At 47.9% G+C, this 21,269-nt stretch overlaps 1 protein-coding gene across 1 annotated transcript; it reads right to left on the minus strand.

The window, feature by feature from the left end:
• LOC149340890 (uncharacterized) lies at positions 1–17,143 on the minus strand. Its single transcript, XM_089551199.1, has 11 exons — positions 16,796–17,143; positions 15,957–16,329; positions 14,304–14,347; positions 10,281–10,363; positions 8,623–8,781; positions 7,893–7,955; positions 7,612–7,715; positions 6,338–6,417; positions 5,041–5,275; positions 1,121–1,187; positions 1–202 (listed from the first exon to the last, which is right to left on the minus strand). The coding sequence occupies exons 1-11, from the start codon at positions 17,141–17,143 to the stop codon at positions 1–3; spliced, it is 1,758 nt and encodes a 585-aa protein (XP_089407325.1).
• Between the last annotated feature and the right edge of the window lie 4,126 nt (positions 17,144–21,269).

Below are 21,269 nucleotides of genomic sequence, written 5' to 3' on the forward strand. Positions count from 1 at the left end.
TCAAAGGCCCAGCGAGGCGACGAACTCTCCGGCAGAGCCGCACCGCTTCAGGCGGCCCTGCCAGGAGAGCAGCTCTTCCAAGATGGCGCGTTCGTTGCGTGCCCGGGACTCGGGCACCTCTTCGCGCAGCTTGCGCACCACGCAGTCCAGCACGGCGCCTAGCCACATGACGTTGCCGTAGAAGCGCTGCGCACCAGGGCCGCTGTGTGGAGTCAAACAACAATAATGTTACAATTCCAGCTATTGAATGAATGTCATGGCTCGTATTTTACAGTGTCATCTGCCATGAACAGATTCCCCTGTCCCATCTTGTGGTCATCGAGCGCGTAAAATGACTAGAGGAAGCAGCGCGAAAAGACGAAGTCGAACGCAGAAGCCGACATGACAGGTGTGCCGAACGTCCAACAATTTATCGAGAGCAACGAGCAGCTTTTTTAATGACAGCCAGAACCCAGGTGACACCAGAAAAAGTTTTAGTTTTTTCTGGTGTCATGTGGGTTTTGGCTGGTGTTAAAAAAAGTTGCTCATTGCTCTCGATAAAATTTTGGTATCCGGTGCCTGTCCTGTCAGCTATAACTTTTTCTGGTGTCACGTGGGTTTTAGCTGGCATTTACAAACCTGCTAGTTACTCATAATAAATTGTTGGTAGTTTGGCGCCTCGTCCACGTCTGTGTGTTTCTTTCTTGTATCTGTTTCTTCTCTGCTGCTGGTTTTAAGCTCTCACGCACCAGCTAACTCAACAATCAACCTCTCTCAACAATCAACAATCTCTCCTGACAGCTTCTGTGTTCGGCCTCGTCTTTTAGCGCTGCCTCCTTTAGTCATGCATCCAGACCAAGATGCCCAAACCACCACTCTAGGGCATAAAATGACGTCATCAAAAGGAACTGTCACATCACTCGTATCATGTAAAACACGACAGTGTGTTTAAATAAACTCCGCCCTTAAACCCTTGCACTTCATGTAAACGATGATAACGCGTTTAAATAAACTCCCCCCTTAAATCCCTTGCACATTATCATGACCCTTTTACACATAGGTGAGCCTCATCATTACACAACATAGCTCTGTTAATAGTTTGTGCTGAAACAAGAGTTCATCATTTACGACAGATTTGTACCTGCAGTTTGAGAAAGCGCTCCCGAACGTGGTGTTGTGAAGCGCCGAGTCTTCGTCCGAGTCTGCCTCTGCGGTGAAAGAAGGATTTACACGTAATGAGCCCAGAGTTCCCACCCAACAACATTTTGATAGGAACATAGGAACACTCCACATGTGAAACACTCACTTGCCATCTGCGTTGTCGCCGAAGTTATGCGCGTGCGCAGAGCGACATAGGCAGCAGTGGTGAGAAGGGAGTGAGTTCGGCTTTTCAGGGACAATGCTTTAAATTGATGGGGCGAGAAAGCCGTTTCCATGAAGACGTTTTTTTAAGCTAACAGTAACAAGGCGAGTGAGGAAAATTCTCGTAAATTCTCAGGTATGGTTGATTGTCAGTAAATGTGCACTGAAAGTCTACTGTCAAAGGAAGTGTTTGAGAGGACAAAAAAGCAAGGGCAGCTGAGCCGCCCTAGTGTTTGAGCAGCTTAGCGCGATCGAGGATGCAGGATGACGGCACAGTCTCCTACTTTTATTAGCGGTGACTCAATTTCATTATGAATGTCGGCGGCCTGCACAGTCAGCGTGGTTCGCACACTTGTTCCCTCGAGTGATGGATGCGCTCACGGTTCATTACCACTGTTCGCCTTACTGCGCTTGCGCGTAACCTCGTCGATGACGCGTGCAGTTATCACGAGATGGTTTTGCGTTTTGCAGGCCACGTGCTTTTCCTTTCAACATCTTAGAGCTTTGCTTGTGTGAGTGAAATGATAAAGCAAAGTTCAGTATAAATACGCATGAAAGGAAAAAAACAAAACAAACAACTAAGAAAATAATTTAAAAGGAATAGTAAAGTTTATAACTAACTATTAAATTCACCTTAAGAGTGTGACGCTATAGTGCTCAATGGTCCCTACGGTCGCTTGGGGGTCTCCTGAAGCACATTTTCATTTCATTTTCATTTCATTTATTCATTTATTAAGTCCTCAAAGGCCCCATTTAAGGGGTATTACATGAGGGGTGGGCGGGGAGTACGGCAGTTATGACAAAAAAAATGATTTTCGATGGCAGTCTTGAATTGTTGAAGATCTTCAAGGGAAGCGATATGGCCGGGAAGGTCGTTCCAGTCCAGGGCAGTACGGAGGAAAAATGATTTTTGGAACGTTGTGGTATGGGCGCGCTGGGGGTAGACTGCTCTGAGATGGCTGTGACGGGATAAACGATGGGCTGGGCGGATGAGTGCGTTGTTCGGTGGCAAGCTGTGAAAAAATGTATGATAAAGAGAAAGGCGAGCTAGTTGACGACGGGATGCTAGGGTTTCGAAGTTCAAGTCGAGATTTTAGTCCAGTTACACTAGCGCGATATGAGTACTCTGAAAGAATAAATCGCGAAGCGCGATTTTGAATAGATTCCAGTAAATTCGACAGGTTGGTTTGGTGAGGATCGAATATAGAACTGGCGTACTCTAGTTTAGGTCGGACAAGTGATATATAGGCAATTAGCTTGACGGAAGGGGGTGCTAAGGAAAAGTTACGCCGTAAGTAGCCAAGGACGCGATTGGCTGAGTTAGCTATATTAGTAACATGACTGTGCCAGGATAGGTCACTGGAGATATGGACACCTAGGTACTTAATATTGTCGGTTTGAGTTATGGGACAATCGTAAAGGAGGTAGTTGGGAGGTGAGTAGTTACGTCGGCGGTGAAAAGAGACTAAAAAGGTTTTATTGACATTTAGTTTCATGAGCCAGGTATCGCACCACTCTTGCACTTTAACGAGGTCGTTCTGTAGGACGGCAACATCTGATTGGTTATTTATGGAGCGGTAAATCACACAGTCGTCGGCAAACAGGCGTATGTTCGATGACATGTTATTTGGCAGATCATTAATATCAATTAGGAAAAGAACGGGGCCTAAACAGTACCTTGAGGAACACCCGACCGGACATGGGAGAGAGCGGATGAATGTGAGTTGGCGACAACAAACTGGAGACGATTGGTTAGAAAACTGCTGATCCAGATGAGCACACAAGGGTCTAAATTAAGGCATGACAGTTTGAGTAGCAGGTGACGATGCGATACTTTGTCGAATGCTTTCTCGAAATCTAAAAAAAATGCGTCAGTGGGTGTATTAAGGTCAAGGTTGGTGTGAATATCATGAAGGAAAAGAGCAAGCTGTGATTCAAAAGAGTGGCCTTGACGGAAGCCATGCTGATTGGGGTGGAAAAAGTTGACCGATGAAAGGAAAGATGCAACCTGAAAGTAGATAATATGCTCCATGATTTTTGAACGAACACTTGTGATAGATATTGGTCTGTAGTTGGTGGGGCATGAACGGTTACCTTTTTTGAAGACAGGAACGACCTTCACAATCCTCCAGTCAGCAGGAATGGCACCACTAGCTAGCGATTGCTGAAATATGAGTGACAAAACAAAACTACTGACTTGTTTAGTATTTTTAAGCACTTTGGCATTAATGCCATCTGTTCCCACGGCGGATGAATTTTTTAGTTTGTCGATTACATTAGAGATACCGAACGGGTCGAAGGTTATGGAATACATTTGAGGATGAGCATAATTCGGGGGTGAAGGGAGGTGCACAAGTGTCTCATTGGTAAAGACAGCGCAAAATGCATCGTTTAGTACACCAGCAACTTCGTGTTCAGGAACATTGCAGCCGTCGTTATGGAACAAAGAAATACTGGTTGAAACTGAAGGATTGATTGTTTTCCAGAACCGTCTTGGGTCGTTACGCAGCATAGAGGGCAGAGTGTTGTTGAAAAAGTTGTGTTTGGCGGTATATAAAGATTTTTTGTACTCGCTGGCGGCGCGAAAATACTTATCCCATGCAGCGTCGTTGTTAGAATGCTTTGCAATGCGAAAGAGCCTTTTTTTCTTGTTATTCAACCGGTTTAGTACAGAATTGAACCATGGCGACTGTGCACGCTCTGTTATTGTGATAGTGGGGATGTACTTTGCGATTAGACGGAGCAGTTCGGTTTTAAAAAGTTGCCAGTTAGTATCAACAGGACGCTCTTTATAACACCGACACGTTTCTTGCCATGACACAGTGCTTTATTACACATCGCCGTCCATATTTATTGGTGACTCTAAATAGTGATCCTAATTAACTAAGTGTTCTTGTAATGTAATTCTCCTATTGTGGAGTGTAAGGTGTTCGTATAAGGCCTCCATTTATACCGCTGAACAAACGTTCTTCAGTTTTGTAGAGGTGTAGCGTGCCCGGCTCCCGACTCCAAGGACAGTGGTTTCTCCATAAATCACTGAACGGGACTATCGCGTTAAAATTTGGGTACGGCGAGCTCTCCCCATTTACACAGCGCAACCCCGGCCGCGGCGGCCACGTTTGGATAGAGGCGTAAAACAAAAGCGCTATGCTGTGCGATGTCAGTTTATTTTATAGCCCCGGGTGGTAGAAATTATTTCTGAGCCCTCTTGTTTCTTTAAATCCCTCCTTCATAATTTCCCTCAGGGCACAGTTGAGATGTCCACCCAGAAGTGAGAGTGTTACTGTGCCCTTTTCTTTGCTCAAAACCAACTTTATTTTTTTTTTCTTTAATCTATCTCTTGCTCTCGCCTCTTGATTCTTTCAGTTCTCTTCAACACCTCACGAGGCAGTGATACACAGTTGGCCACTTGATGTGACTCGACAGGCCCGTGCATTTTCCTTCACTTCATTCTTAACGCCGCGTATTCATTTTTGGGTTTTAAGGTAAAAAATTACTGACTTGATATTTAAATTTACGTATTCTCTTCGGTTTGTTATCCTCTTTAGGCAAGCGCCTGTGACACTCTTCAGTCGCCGAGGTCCATAAATATGGATTCAAACCTTGCTTCTGTACGGGCTGCACTTGGCGAATACTCCGCAATGAAGTATCCTGTTGTCCAGTTACACTTCGCAAGAAAATGCCCGTGTTCATACTCGCCTGGTCCGAGCGCGAACGACAGGCATCCTGCCAGGTGCGCCCTGAGACCCGCGCTGTCCACGGAAAGGGGAGACCTGTCCGGTAGGCAGTACTCGAGGCTGGCAGCATCAGTGAACGCGACCAGTAGCTTGTCCGTGCCTGCGCCCACCAGTCGGAAGCCAAGGGCGCGCTCGGCCACAGCCACGCAGCACGAGGCCTGCAGTACCAGGCTCCGGCCCTGGACCGCGCTCCGAAGCTGTGGCGGACAGCGACAGAGACGGGTCGGTGTAAATCAGAGATGGGGGAGGGAGGAAGGCGTGTAAAGTTGTAAGGACTTGTAAAGCTTACTTGGTAACCGATGGGAATGCATTTCTGAAGCAGTTGCACTGAACATTTTGCATGTGTTTCTGCACTGCTTTATTGCGAGCATACATGGTAGCTAGTTGTTCCTTCGAAGAGAACGTCTGTGACGGGCCGCTTGTGCGAGAGTTTAGTGCAGTTTCCTTTTTGGGACCTAATCAGTAGAGGTAGTGGTAGGTTTGGCTAGTCAGTAAAACAATGCGAAAAAGCAGTGCAGAGACAATGTAGCCTCAAAGACAAGAGCAACAAAAACGCGGTGTTCGTATTCCTGTCTCTTTTCACCGCCCTTGTTACCTCCACGTCACCTCCACCCTGCTGAGTTATTTGTCAAGCTCTGAAGTGTTCGCGCCTGTTGTACGGCGGGTGCTATCGCATGAGACGAAAGTAACTTTGTCGACCATAAGCTGCAAAATACTACCGGGGCTATACGTCAAAGGCAAAAACGCAAGAGATAGAAACCATCAACGCTGGACATCAACTGTCCAGAATCCTTCGTGTCCATTCCTCGGGAGTTCAAGCTTTTCGCATTGTATTTCAAGCAGTCAACTGCTGAGTTGTCTGTTCTCACTATGACGTTGCCCATAGATAGTAGCAGAAAGTACGGCGTGAATATGCCTCAGATACACAGTAAGTGGCTTGCAAGGACGAATTTTTTATATCATTTTGCGAGCAGCGTTGGCTGGCTGTGTGGCAGGTTAAGGTACTTTCACGAATTTTGTTTTGGTTTTTCCGGTCTTTCGGCAAACAGTGCATTCATGCCCTTCACATTTTCATATCTAATTGCCGAAGTCCCCGATTATTTCTTCTTTTCAGTATCTACGACGTTACCCTTAGCAGCTTTGTCACATTTACTTTAAGAGGACTGTCACAAGACCAACGAACTTGTTATGAGCACGAAGTCGAATGTTGCATTCTATTGTATAAGGTCGAAAAAAGCATTAGCAATGTTTCAACGCACCGTTATATGCGACAGTGGCTTGCCGGCATAAGAAAGCTCGAACACGATGAAATGCCGGGTTGGGAAGCATTGATTCGTGCCTGAAAAATAAAGAAGAAATGAGGAGAGTGATATATTTACTTCTCGAAAAAAGTTGAACTAGCAAAATATTCCATGAGCTCCGCCCTACTTTGAAGAGACGCGAAGAGTAGCGGCTACGTAGTTTGGGCAGAATTTCCAACACTCAATCCAATAGTTGAAAAAACCTTGCAGTAAAACTTTTCATGCTGTAGAAACGCCAAGGCGCACATTTTCTGGCAGGCATTATGTGTTGCTGACATTGTTTGTTGTTACTGAGGGAATATACGTAGAAAAAGTCTACGCATACACGAAAACTCCGCTGTAAGAAAACAATGTAAATCTCTTTGCGGATAAACTGGAAGCCATATAAAGCTAAAGCTGTATTTTTGGTACCAGTTTTTTCGGCTATATGTAAAGAACACCCGCTGATAGTAGGTGCCACTGCACGACTGAGTAATGCGGGCGTTCCGATGTTCTGCTGCCTCGTTGAAACAAATGGCTGCAAGCTGTCAATGTTATAAAGGTGCGACTCTGCGCAGTGCTTCTGTGCACGTTTAATTTTTTTTTAGTCCTTATGGCTTCGTCGCACCAATTCTTAAGGTACCATATTATGTGAGGCTAATTTAGTGCAAAGTCGCGTAGACGCTATCTGAAGGCTGGCAGTTTGTGTGCCGGAAAGTGCACTGGAACTAACCGCAGACCTCAAGCACCTCTATACTCGTGGTCAACTTTCTGTGGCATCGCAGCAGAGACTAAGCAGGAATGGGAAACAGACGGGCCTTTGACCCCGTGGCGTGAAGAGTGGGTTGTTCGTTGTTCGGGCTATGGGTAAGAACGGATGACGGGGAAAGCTGAAGAGACGGTGCGGGGTCATTATAGCGCTGAGGGCTGAAGTACCTCACACACCACGACACGGGGACAAAGGCCCGTCTCCCCCCCCCCCCCCCCCCCCGCCCCCCTCCCCCCTTTCGTGTCCAGCCTGTGCTGCATTGCAACAGAAAGTTGAGGGCCGATATAGATAGTGCGCCGTGTTCGCACTTCCTACCGCCGGACGTGTTGCGGGCTGCAGGTATGTCTGAGTATAGTGCGACGATGCAATGTTCACAGAGTTAAGTCCCAGCGTGTGCGCAAGTAAGCTCCGCAGATGCGATCTGAAAACCCTTCCATTAGTCGGAGTCATCACGGGAATCATAGACGCTCGGTGTCGACCTTACCGGCTCCCTCGGAGTGCAGGCTCTCGGCCAGGGAGTCTCTAGATCCGAGGCTTCCGTCTCCACTCAGCAGCCGCTTCGGGAACTGGTCGAAGACGCAAGCGATTCTGCGTGGTAGTGACCACATGCGTTTGACGCGCCGCTCATACAGAGCACGTCAAAATCCACCGAATATCAACGGAAAAGGAAATAAAGGTGGCGTTGTCTACCAGACACTTCAAAAGCCTGGAGTACTAGACAAACTGAGGCTTGACTAAGATGGACAGAATGGCAAACACACCGACCTTTGCACTTCGATGAAATTGGGTGTCCGGTAGCGCATTCCATGTCTAAGCATGCTGAGCTTGCTGAAAAGTAAACGGAGAAACGGTCACTTGCGAAGTCAGAACAGTGCCGGATAATCGGAAAGATAGCGGGGCCAGTGGCAAATTTTAGTCCCTGCAATTACTTCGGTGTGTTTTGGGTTAGGGACCACTTTTTTTCTAATTGTTAAGTAGATTTTCTCATGATGCACCTTGCCTTGTTCAAGGCTTCCAAGTACATTATGCATATACTAGCACTTGACAGCTTGACAGCACATTATGTTATCGAGGGAACCATGTCGACACTAGTGTCAAAAAAATTTGTACGTTTACGTTGAATCGTCACAGCTTTTTGTGGGAGCGTGCAACCTTTAACACCATTAATTTTTCCCTTTGAATTTAGAAGTATCCGCACTGTAAGTGATGTTTCTTTTTTTTTTCGTGGGTTGTCCACCGTGACACATTTTGCATAACTGCGCGGGGGGGGGGGGGGGGGGGGGGGGCATGCAGGCCAACGCATGCTCAACAAGAAATATGGCACTGCATGGAGGTTTAAGGAGGTTTGAGCTTAATTTCAAATCGAGAGGCAGGTTCCTTCTCCTCTCCCTCCAACTTTTCCAGCTTGGTTACGCGCCTGCATGAAGCACTTGAATTTGTTGTCTTGCAGTAGTCATCGCCTCCCTGCATGTACGAGCGAGACTATCTCACTCACACGCTACACTCGATGGCAGCGGCTATGGCATCGACCCGGTGCTTGGAGAAGTCGGCCGGGACTGGCACCACCTTGAGGACGGTCCTCCTGACCAGCGAGACAACCTCGAAGACCTCGCCATGGCGGCCGCGGGCAAGCCACTTGCAACGCCTCTGGCTCCTGCACCACCAGACGGGAATCAATTCCTGAATTAGGGCCATGGACAAAAATCTATACATCGTTTCTTAGCAAGCTACTAGAATCAGGCATTCCGCATCTTTCGGAAATTATTCTTGAAACTTGCCACGGCACATGAGGGAAGATAGTGAAACTCGTCGACCATCTGCAATTCCAACATTGCTCTATCGACACTATCGGCAATGCCATCGTAAGTTCGCACTGCTAGCGTATCAAGTCGAACATGTCCAAGGACTACGAACATCACCTGGCACAGGAATTGGTAGTAGTGGCTTCTATGAGAAATGTGATAACAGCGCTGACACCGGCGCGAAGCGGCTCTTGAAAGATAATAAAGGTTCAGTCGCTTTCAAGCGCACTTTTCCTTCCGGTTACGAATTGGGCTGTCCTATTCGTTTTCCTTTTATTGCATCAAAGTTTATTGTTTATTAAAGTAGTACAGAATTCTTGTTTCACCAGGGTGGAAATTTGGGCAAGTCGGTACTGATCCATAACATAAGAGTAGCGCAAAACCAGGACGACGGGCAAAAGGGGAGAGAACACACACCAACAACACAGGCGCTAACTTCTGACTGACGAAGAAAACCAAACCCAACCAAGTGAACGGAACCTGAGCAAAAGTAGCGCATGCGCTGACCTAAGATAAAAAATCGAAAAAAGGTGCGAAAAATGCGATAAAAAATGTGAGTTCACGGATGTTTTGAACCCAAGAAGGCCAGCTCTCGTTTAGACGAGGAAATGGACGGAGTACTAACGCAGTTATCTTGTAAGGCAGCAATCTGTGCAGCTTCCACAATTTCGCGAGTTAGCTTATCTCTACTCTTAGCAACGACTGAGCATTTGTCCAAAAAAGGCACGCACTTGCAATCTTTGCAGTGCAAAGCTAGATTGCTGCCGGTATAAGTACAATAATAACATGAAGACTTATACCGGCAGCAATATAGCTTTGCACTGCAAAGATTGCAAGTGCGTGCCTTTTTTGGACAAATGCTCAGTCGTTGCTAAGAGTAGAGATAAGCTAACTCGCGAAATTGTGGAAGCTGCACAGATTGCTGCCTTACAAGATAACTGCGTTAGTACTCCGTCCATTTCCTTGTCTAAACGAGAGCTGGCCTTCTTGGGTTCAAAACATCCGTGATCTCACATTTTTTATCGCATTTTTCGCATCTTTTTTCAATTTTTTATCTTAGGTCAGCGCATGCGCTACTTTTGCTCAGGTTCCGTTCACTTGGTTGGGTTTGGTTTTCTTCGTCAGTCGGAAGTTAGCGCCTGTGTTGTTGGTGTGTGTTCTCTCCCCTTGTGTCCGTCGTCCTGGTTTTGCGCTACTCTTATGTTATAGAATTCTTGTCCTTGAGGCAAGACAGAAGGAGGTGACTGGTCCTCCTGACTGGGCCCTGGCCTCAGAAGGCACCGAGGGTGCATCAATAGTGCCGCGTCCGCAGATTAAAAAGAATTCCCCTATTACAGCGTTAACTTCTCACCCGCTAGGCAGGAAGGCGAGGAAAGTGAGCGGGGATTCCTGGTTGCACATGTCCAGCAGCCTGCCTGGGAATACCTCGATGGGCTGCAAGAGAAACACAGTGCAGTGCGAGGGAGTGATTAATTGATTGAGGAATTCATTTAGGGCATTTCAAGTGTGTGTGTGTGTGTGTGTGTGTGTGTGTGTGTGTGTGTGTGTGTGTGTGTGTGTGTGTGTGTGTGTGTGTGTGTGTGTGTGTGCGCGCGCGTGCGTGCGTGTGTGTGTGTGTGTGTGTGCGTGCGTGTGCGTGTGTGTGTGTGCGTGCGTGCGCGTGCGCGTGCGCGTGCGTGCGCGTGCGCGTGTGCGTGTGCGTGCGCGGGGGGGGGGGGGGGGGGGTTGCAAGCGAAAGTGAATAGACTAGTTAAATCGAACGCTGTTATTCTTGGAAAAGGAGCCTGCAGAAAAACGAAACCTGACAGCCACAGTTAATGTAAATGATTCACGCAAACCAAAGTTGTTCAAAAATGCAAAATATGCATAGTCACCTACAAAGCTCGAAAGAACACGCAGAAAATGATTCAACTCATTAAAAAAGGGTAATATATCAAAGCGAGAAATCATCATCGTTTATTAGCTCTTAAAGGCCCCTATGTGTGTGTGTGGGGGGGGGGGAGTGATAACTTATATCAGTGGTCAATGACAAATGAGTTAGTCATTTGGCAGTCATATCAGGAAAACGAAATGGGAAAATAAATCGAATTCTAAAAATTCAAGAAGAAAAGAAAACAGAAAACTGGTGTATTGCAAGCATGCGAAACGATAACTGGTCTCAATCTCTCCTGTCATGCTGTGACACGCTTTCCCTCAAATGCACAGGATGTTCCTGAAAAAGACTCACTCCATTTCAAGCACGCTTTTTACAGTAATATTGGTAGGGCTTGTTGAAACATGCGATCTGCAATTTTTGCAAAGAGTAATATAATGTGCTAGCTCCCACCGCGCGTGAATCCTGGAGTCAGCTGGAGACGTCAAGTGGCAATTCTACGGTATTTGAAGAGGTACAGACCCAAAATTTTGTACGCAAAGAATTATGATTTGTTTCAAGATCTTAAAGAATGCCTTGTGTCAAGGTTAAGTCGCAGGCGTTGAGTGGAACATAATTTAATATGATTTTGAACACTGTTCGAGAAGTTCGAGAACCCACTGGGCACTTCCACCCGCATCGAGTGACGTCAAGGTAAACTTTCCCTAATAACTGTGACGTCAAAGTGGATGCTCACGGGAACAACCAGTGCTTGCGTAGTAACTTTTTGGCGGGCTAGTTCGTACATCGTTTTGAAAAAAATGTGGTGCGCTAAAAAGTCGAATACAGAAAAAAAAAATACAACCGGACAGAAACCCAAATGGAGACCCAAAATCGAATGAAGAACAAAAAACTTTTTTCAGTACCCCTTCACGGAGCGAAAGAAGGAAACGTGCGGAAACAGCATGAAGCCAAAATCTTGGCTGTGTTGGCAGGTAAAGAATTTCTGCGATTCGCCTTTACGCCAAGCGCAGTCATCATTAAAGCGACAGGAAGCATGGCAACGTTTGTTATTCTGAGTGATAGTTTCGTTCCAGCAGAGAGCAGAGCTATCACATTACCGCTCAGAAATTAGCTCTAGGCTAGTAGTTAGACGACCACCGGCTACAGTTACCTTAAGTCCCTCCTTCTAATCTGGAAATAAGTGAGCTCATACTAGCGCATTCAAAAGTTAATGTCCTTGATTTATATAGCAAAGGAAAATTGTTCACAGAAAAAAAAAGAATAAATGACTATACATGGCGTAGCCACGCGAATTTTTTTGGCTAGAAATTGGGTATTCTTCAAGCTGCCACAGTCGAGCCCGGATACGTCGAAATCGGTTGTTTCGCCTTGTTGGATGTATGGAACACACATAATATACTCTTGAATAAGATGTGTGTAATTATAGAAAAGTCGCAAAGTATCATCATCATCAGCATGAATACGCCCTTTCCAGGGCAAAGGCCCCTCCCATCTCTCCAATCAACCCTGTCCTTTGCCAGTTGCGGCCACTGTATCCTCGCAAACTTCTTAATCTCATTCGCCCACCTAAGTTTCTGCCGCCCCCTGCTACTCTTGCCTTCTCTTGGAATCCAGTCAGTATATCGGGCTCCAATTACGCTGGTCGTTACATATATCGCGACCGTGCCAGTGGCGCTTCTCGTAGCGGCGCTCTTTGATCACTTTTTGCGCTCGGGGGACCGGTCGGCTACGCGGACTTGAACACTTGTTGGCAGCGCTAGCGCTGTGAAATCGCGTGACGAAGTGAACTTCAGGAGTGCTTAAAGGGCAACTGACCACCCCAGCTCAGCAGACACTCTCTACCTCTCTTTGAGCGAGCCTCCTCTCCTTCCATTCCCTCCTCGAAATTCTTCTCTCCCGCTCCTCGTCGAGTAGGCTCGGCAAGGCAAAATCACCCCTTCGTTCTCCGGTGTAAGCCGGAGGCGTGGTGTCTGTGGAGTGCGTCACAGGGCGACGTCATGGCCCCGCCTTCAATAGAATTCTTTTCTTGGTTTTTGCATTTTCTCCGCACACTGAACGATCGAGAGGCGCGATCGGCTCGACCACCTAGACTTGTTAGCGAGCGCATCCTTTCATACATCTGTTTGTCATTCCCAGTTAACGAGCCACCTTTTCATTTTCTTTTAGGCCTCCCCACCGTTTCACGAGCGGAGGGGCGGAAGTCGGTTGTGTTCGAAACACACGGCGAAGCGCGGACCCGGCAACCGCCCGTTTGCTTTTCTCCATGCGTGTTTGTGTTCTGTGTGTTTGTGTCTTTTCTCCGCTCCAAAGCATATGTCATTCATTGGAGTCAAGGCGTACGCAAGATGCACGAAAGATAAGGGGTGTGTGTGCGGAGCGGTCATGTGGGCGAGCGAGGGAAAGGCTCTGCTGCACTACTAATTAAAACCTTGTTTTGGGGGGCTCGCATAGAAGAAAAGAAACTGAGAAGGGAGCGCGCACGCAGAGCGTCTCGTGACGTGATCACGGCGCGGGGGGGGAGGGGGGGGGGGGGGGCGAACCAACTCCCTCAGTTTTACTATTTTTTTACTTTTTATGGCTAGGGTTCAAGGCTGTCGCCGCACGCTGCCTCCGCAGTTTTTTTTTTTGTTCCTTCATGCGGGTTTGTAGGCATGAGCCAGAACAGAAGGCGCTGCGGAAAGCCTTGTGCAGACGACGCGACGCCAAGGCTACGCCCAACCTTCTCCCGTCAGTCAGAACGATGCACCAATGGAGTGCCTTTAGCGAAAGTAGCCACCCTTGACGTCAGCGGGGTGCAGAGTAGTGGGCCGGGCCCGTTTTTGAAGGAAGGAAAGAACGAACGGGCTTTGATTTGAATTATCGCAGCTTTTCGGGGCGCGCATGGCTCTAATATTTTGCAGAGGTTATCTTCGATGCCTCATCTATGCAGTGGGCTTGTTTTTCAAAAATGTCCGGACCCTGGTCCGTGGCCCTTTAAGGCTGCCCCTCTCTCTTTTAGACTATTTATTATCCTCGCCACATATCTGTCATACAGCGAAGCCAACCTCACCCCTAGAGCCTAGCTGTGACACTCGAGTTTAGGCAACCAACTGTAGCTTGGTTTTAATTAGTGATCTTTCTATTCAGATATAGTGTACTGGCAACTGAAATAGACATCTAAAGATTGGCATTGGCTGTTTGCAAGGCACCATGCTCTTTGGATTCGATGCAAAACAGCTTAGGCCCGGAAACACCCTAGCGAGTGGTGAGTCGCCACTATGCCGGAGTGCGGCCCGTCCCTGCAAGAAGTGGGCCACTAGCAGTCTGCAGTGTATTTCTGCCTCTAGGTTACACATAAGCTATTTACTCCCAGCTTGGGAAATAACGAATTACTGATATATCGGACTGTTTCGCGATCCCGTTTGAATTCAATTATTCTGGTTTCGACTGTATACGCAAGCTCTAACGTTAGTATTTCAAGAAGTGTATTTCAGGTGCCATAATTGCTGTGGACGTTACCCGTTTGACAGCTTGTTCGGACTTCCAGAGGCCTTCGGCTGGCTCTGAAAACAAGAAAAGGTTATGGCATGTTTTAGACATGACGGCAATCGTAAGGCGCTAAATTTCACTGAGCATTATGTCTCATACGAAAATTGTCGTGCTCTGCTTCGCACCGTTGCGCTCGTTTAGGAAGAGAATGTTGAGGAGCCACCCCAGAATCCCGATCATTGACAGCAGAAAAAAAAAAAACGAAATCCAAAAGGCGTGTAAATTACCTCAGAAAAGTGAGAAAATGAGCTGCTGATGGACTGACACGTTAGGGCGAATGCCATTACGTGTAGTTCTCTTATCTTTATTTTGTACCAACGAGTGACGAAGCCCGTGCTCAAGGTCAGATCTTCATTTGATAGATTGATTTATTTGACTTATCGTTTGTTTCATTGATTGATTGATTGATTGATTGGTCGATAACTGGCAGTGTCTTTGTCTTGTAGTACAATAAAGAAAAAAAAAGTCTTTGTCTTGTAGTAACCACACTGGGTGCTTGGATGCATTGTTCTGCATTCTAGCTATTCTTTTTTTTTCTTACCAGTGCAGTGAAAGAATGGTTTTTTATCATGCTTGCGCAGGTGCACTCAGCCTAAAGGGAACGTCCCTCTGTGACGCGGGTAGTTTCAATGTCGTTCATTTGACGCTTGTGCTTGTGAACTGAATAGCAGTCGGCTGCGTTTAAAGGTCATTTTCAAAGAAAATCAGTTGATCCTATTGAGGATGCCATAATTCATCCCCATAATTTAAGTTATAGTTTGCCTTCAAGTCGCCATTAATTTTTTAACCTTCTGGTTATGCATTATTTTATGGCATGAAATTTCTGCGCGAGATTTGTGCCTGAACACACCAGAGAGCCCCGAAAATTCAGCAGGGACATGCATTGCTTCAACGCTAAGTGGCCGCAGCTTTTGTTATGCTGCTTCATGTGTTTTTTTGTATTGTATTAGAAAAAAGTTGACGATTAGGGACAGTATTGTGCAGAGCAGGAATCGTTCATATTATCAGAAATTATTTCGCCACGGGAAATACATGACTTGTTCGATGCAGTGGGTCTGTCGTTTTCGTTCGACCCGTTCAACTAAGGCCCTTATCTCGAAATTTAGACGCTGCCTTTAAATTCAGCGCAGCTGAGAGCTGCCGGCATTCTGTTATTTCACGCCCACCGAACAGACTTGCTGCTATTGCCTCCTTTCAGCTCCTTTCTCTTTAATGCGAAAGCATTAGATGGCTGTGTCGCGTCATCAGAACTCCGCACGATTGTGTCGTCTAGTAAAAATAAAGGTGCAAAACTTTGTTTGGGTTAGATAGTGCGCGATGAGACCTTTCTGTGGGAAAAATTTGGCTCATGAGTTGTAATTAGTTCATTAACTACACGCGCAAATTACACTTGGAAGTCACAATAGCCATGGACGTCGATATAGTACATGGTCGTCAGAATAGCCATGAAAGTTGATATAGTATGGGGACGTTTTGCTTTCGCATTGCTCCAATGCGGATCTCCGTAATGATCTCAAAGTTTCTGGGTCACAAGCTTGCCAAACAAAGTTTTCGCATTTAAAGGGGAAAACCTTTAAAGTACACAGCACACATAACAGACAAACTGAAACGGTGCCGAAATACCGTCCGGCTCCGACCAGGTGGCTGCCCCCTCTCCTGCACCGATCTCGGACAACGTGCTGATCTCGTAAAGGGAGCCGGCCGCCGAACCTGAGGCGCGCCCGGGCAGACCGCATCGCTCCGCTCTGACGCCTTCGTGCACGTCGTGCCTGGCAGCCGCCTCTTCGTCGTCATCGTCTTCGCCAAGTGCCGAGCTTCTATCGGCCAGCAATGGTCGCTGATCCAACAGCGCGTACGACCCTCCGTACGGTCTCTGCTTCCTCCGCGACCAAGGAGTCTTCCAGCTCGATCCGTGCCTCGCACCGTACAGGGCCATCAGGGTGACCAGTAAGACCACGGCCATCAACACGCTGGAACATGCTATGTAGAAGATCAGCTGGGGATAAGGTATGACGCCGAGATGAGAGACGGCCAATGCTGAACAATCAATGAAATTATGCGAAATTTCCCATCGCTGGTTATAAATAACTTGCAGTCGTTAGCGATATATCAATGGCCAAATGCAATCCATGTCTACATTTCATGGTTGGTGCATCATGTATACATTATGTCAAAATTTGGTCAACGATGTGTGTCTCGTGCCGCCTCGCAAATCACGGAAACATGTCGCCCAGCCCAGCTGCATAGAGTTTGTTAATGGTTGAGAAACTTAAGCAGGATAACAGCACGCAGTGGGTATACGCGTGACCGTAAAAGGCGTGTAAATTTGACAAGAAGTGCCTAAGAATAATGCTGTGTTTTGGACCTCATCTGCCGTTGCAGTCGGATGCAAACTGTACACCAATGACCAAATGTATCTGAATCAGCCAGCGCGTTCGGTTTTACCCAAGTAGTGGCCACACCTGGTGGTCCTGCATGAACTGGAGCAGCTGGTGGGCATAGTCGGGCCCGGAAGGGTCCTGAGGTCCACCGTCGCCATTGATGAGGAGCCAGCCGGGTCTGCGAGGCCACTCAATGGGAAGCCAGGGTTTGCGACTGCTAGCGTTGCCACCGTCGTCCGCGGGTAGTCTTCGAGCTTGCTCAGACCTGATGCGCTCCACATAGCGGTAGGTGTCGTAGTCTGGTAGGGCAGAGAATTGCCTCGTGAAACGCGCCAGGCTCCTGCCAGTCGGTCTCACTGAAGTGCTGTCTGCCGGGGTCTGGACCGCCAGGCAGAGTAGGAGCAGCAGCGTAGCAGCTGCGTGGGACATGCTAGCTGTACGAGCGGCTTGCTCAAAGCCGTACTTCAACAGTATCCCTACGGAAGACATTTGTAGCACTGGCTGTCACAGCGGATTGCTTCTTCTTCTTCTTTATCTTTCTCTATTAACAGCTCGAGCTTGTAAACGAGTCGTGTACTTTCCGGTTTTACCTGGAAAACACCGGTAAACATCGGCCGGTAAAAGAAAAATGGAACAGAGTTCCCACACCTACGGACAGAACTCTAGAGTCTCAGTGCAAGAGGAATGCAGCATGAAGATACATCAACCGGAGGTGGTGGTGGTGAAAACTTTTAATTTCTGAAATAGAGTTTGGGAGCCACAGAGTGGCCACGCTACATGGTCGGCGTCCCTAGTCCGGGACACCGCATGACAATGCCCCGTCTCTAGCCCGTTTCACCAGAGCCCTTTGGGACTCAAGCGAGGAGCAGTTGAGAAGGGCAGTCTCCCATGCCTCTCTGGAAGGGGTAGGGGAAGGGGGGAGGTGGGGATTTTGAGTACATGCCCACACCATGTGGAAGATATCACAGGTCTCCCCACAGTGTGGGCATCGCCCATCCGTGTTAGGATCGTAATGCTTTAAGATTGCAGGACAGAGTAGAGTACCTGTCTGCAGGCGCCTTAAAGTTCGCTCCTCCCTCTTACTCAGCCCCTTTGCAGGGGCCGGGAAAAGGCGGTGGATGTCGCTATAATGCGTTATAATTTCCTTGAATCGCAGCAGCGGCTGGTTAGTCTCCGAGCCAGAAGAGCTGGGATGAGGAGCCCGGTGAGTAAGCGCTCGGGCAGCCGCGTCAGCGGCCTCATTACCTCGTAAGCCCTGGTGGCCAGGAGCCCAAATGATTCTTTTGGGTGTTGGATCAGTGGCAGTCCGTCTTAGAATGCAAGCAGCTAAGGGGGAGATCTCCCCTGCCAAGTAATGATCACATGCTTTTCGGGAGTCCGTAATGATGATTCTCGAATTGGCGTGGGCGGCAGCAAGCGCTATCGCTACTTCCTCGGCTCGCATTGAATTCGGGGCTCGAAAAGAGAGTCCATCAACGTGCATTTCCTGGTGAACGACAGCGGCCGTGTAAAATCCCGTGGGCGATGGGCCTGCTACGTCTACATAATATACACCGGGTCGGGAGCCGTGTTGTCTCTCAAGAGCCCGAGCCCGCGCTTGTCGCCTGTTTACGTGCATGTCGGTGTCCATGTTACGGGGGAGCGGGGAGACCCAGAGCATATGGCGCCACAGTACTGGGATACGCTCCGCCTCCTCTGGAGTGCAGTCGTGTTGGATGTGTAAGCGGTTTAGCAGGCGGCGCCCAGGGGCCGTCTGCATGAGCCGCGTGTATTGGTTCACGAGGTGGGCCTCCCGCAGCTCCTGGTAGGAGTTTAGCACCCCCAATGCCTTGAGTTTGGCATTAGAGGTAGCCACCGGGAGATCCAGGGCTCGCTTAGTTGCCTTGCGGATGACGGCGTCTATTCGCGCCTCGTCTTGCTTAGTAGTGCGGAGATATGGCACGGCGTAGAGGATCCGGCTAGTCACGAAGGCATAGACGAGCCGAAGCGCGTCCCTGCCCCGCAGACCGCCCCGCTTGTTGGAAACGCGGCGGATCATGCGCCCTACCTGTTCGCCTACTCTCTTGAGTTTCAGAATGGTGGAGTCCGGTCTGAGTCTGTGGTGAATGAAAAGGCCCAGAATACGGAGCTCCTCGACCTCTCTAATAGGACCTCCTGGCAGAGAGATGTGAATTGCTGTCCTATCCTTTGGGTTCGCTCTGACATGCAAAAGCTCTGACTTCGCTGGAGCACATTGGAGCCCACAGTCAATGGCATACGCATCGACTATGGAAGCGGCCTGCTGAAGGCGGGCCTCCATGTCCCCAAGGCTCCCCTCAGTGGTCCAAATTGTAATGTCATCTGCATACAACGCGTGTTGAATGCCTTCCACCCGGGCCAGTTGGCTTGGGAGGTGCATCATAGCTATGTTGAACAGGAGCGGTGATAACACCGCTCCCTGAGGTGTACCCCGTGTTCCCATCATGTAAGGGCCGTATTCCTCGCCCTCAATCCGAACATGCCACTGTACGAGTATAATGCCTGTCGTCGTCGTTCCGTTTTAGGGCAGTAGCAGGACTAGGCGCATTTTCCGAATTCGGGCATACGTAGTTCCCTGGAGCCTGTTTGTGGTTGGCGGCCCATCTGCCCATCGGGTTGTTTGCAACCTGCCAGGTGAAGGCCTTCAAAGTAAATTCCTTCAGGGTAAAGGCCCTTGGCTTAAAGGACTTTGTGGGAAAATTCTTTCGGTCAAAGGCCTTTAGGGTAAAGGCTTTATGGTAAGACCTCTATAGTGAAGGCCTTAATGGTAAATGCCTTCCGGCTAAAAACCTTCAGGTAAAAGGCCTTTAACCCAAAGACTGCAGTCAAACGCCATTAGGTCAAAGGATGCTTTCGCATTCAGAGAACGTAAGGACCTTTACTGCGAAATTTAAATAGTGCTACTGCACGGTATTCCGCGCTAGGCCACGCGAAACCGTCTGATTTTTTTTTTTTACTACATGCGTGAGGCTAGCCCGCATTGTCCCGAGAGGCTTTTAACATCTCAAATACGTTCTAATGTTGAACCCTTCCACGATGTTTTATGCATGTGCTACTTTTTAGCGCCAACTTCGTTTATTGTCTGGTATGCAAAGAGGCATAGGGAGATATTTTTGGGACTTATGCGTAAGTAGTTCTGGGCTAGCCGTCATGACGAAGAAACTACATTCTGTGGAAATCAAGGTAATTTCAGCGCGCACACGAGGCGACATCGAGTCTGCATGAGTGCAACAAAATCCAGCGCGGTACGAGCTTTGGGTGCTTGCAGTATAAAGCGCGATTTGTGCGTCTGCAAATAGAGGGCATAGCTGTGTAGGCGTCGGGAGGAAGGGCAGGCTGCATGCATAGTACGAATGCTATATAGCACTGATGGAGTTCGCGGAAGTTATGGCATTTGACTTCTTTTTTGCGATTTTCTACGTGTCTCATTGGCAGTTTTTCTTTTGCTGCATGCTGCTTCGGATGCGTATTTATCAGTCATCTGAAGTTCGGCAAGTTCGAATACACTCACGTTCTGTGCAACATTTTCTCTCAGACACCATAAGCGTATACCTGAAGCACATGTAATATAAAGATAGTGAATTTGTAAGAAAGAGTTCATTTATATAAAATAGCTAACAAAAAGCCCTGTAGTCATGCAGCAAGAAAGCTATAGACTCTGTACCAGACTTCCGAGGTACGCGCACCAATCAGTCTGAAGCACAATTTCATTCCGTGTGCTGCTGCACCGACTTACGGGACGGTATTACCGGTTGTATTGAATATGCTGTTGTGCGTGGGCTGGTTGCTACCGCTTTCAGCTCTGTTGTCGCCGGTTGTGCTTCACATCTCCAAATCTTTTTATATCCGGATTTTTCGGTTTCCACAGCGGCTGGCAAACGCATAGACGGGGCAGAGTGTCTCTTAGAATAGAAGTTTCACTATAATATATAAGGAAGCCATATGAAAAAAGAACACAGCGGCGGAAATAGAATGTCCGTCAGTTTTTGAATGTGGCGCTGGAGAACATTTGCAAGGTGAAGAAGCACACAGCAGCAGAAACACCCTAGAAAGTAGAAGGTAGAACAGCCACCGCCGTGGATCAGTTGGTAGAGCACCGTACGCGATATGCGAGGCCATGTTGAGATCCTACATGCGACATGTGGTTGTCTTTTCTTCTACTTTCTAATCAAATGTCGTTCAGTTAAGGAATGATTAAACAGCTAATTTGTCATTAATTCACACCACAAAAAAAAGAAAAATTCAGTGGCGATCAAACGGATGGATGCGGTGGGAATATGACAGCATTCTTCTTTTGATCACCAATCTATTCCAGCTCTTAATTTATTCCAATTCTGAGTCCATTGTTTTTCACTCCCCAAGCTACCGTAATTGTGATTCTTTTCCAATAGCGGCTAGGTAACTGTGCAAAATGAGTCACATTGGTGGATGGCTGCCAGTCTTCATACCTCTACTGGCGCAATGGCGTAGCGGTTAAGCGGTCCGCCAATGCACTGGCAGGCGGCTGTTTCTACCACAGCCGCTGATGGTCTTCTGA

This window comes from Amblyomma mixtum, chromosome 6 (assembly GCF_055824585.1).
Source record: "Amblyomma mixtum isolate Tamu chromosome 6, ASM5582458v1, whole genome shotgun sequence".
Taxonomy (NCBI): domain Eukaryota; kingdom Metazoa; phylum Arthropoda; class Arachnida; order Ixodida; family Ixodidae; genus Amblyomma; species Amblyomma mixtum.

Coding starts and splice junctions, on each gene's coding strand:
- LOC149340890 (XM_089551199.1), bottom strand. CDS start 17,143: ATGTCCCACGCAGCTGCTACGCTGCTGCTCCTACTCTGCCTGGCGGTC. Junction 14,348..15,956: donor CACCTGGTCGGAGCCGGACG/GTATTTCGGCAC, acceptor TCTTGTTTTCAG/AGCCAGCCGAAGGCCTCTGG. Junction 8,782..10,280: donor CTCGCCTTCCTGCCTAGCGG/GTGAGAAGTTAA, acceptor CTGGTGGTGCAG/GAGCCAGAGGCGTTGCAAGT.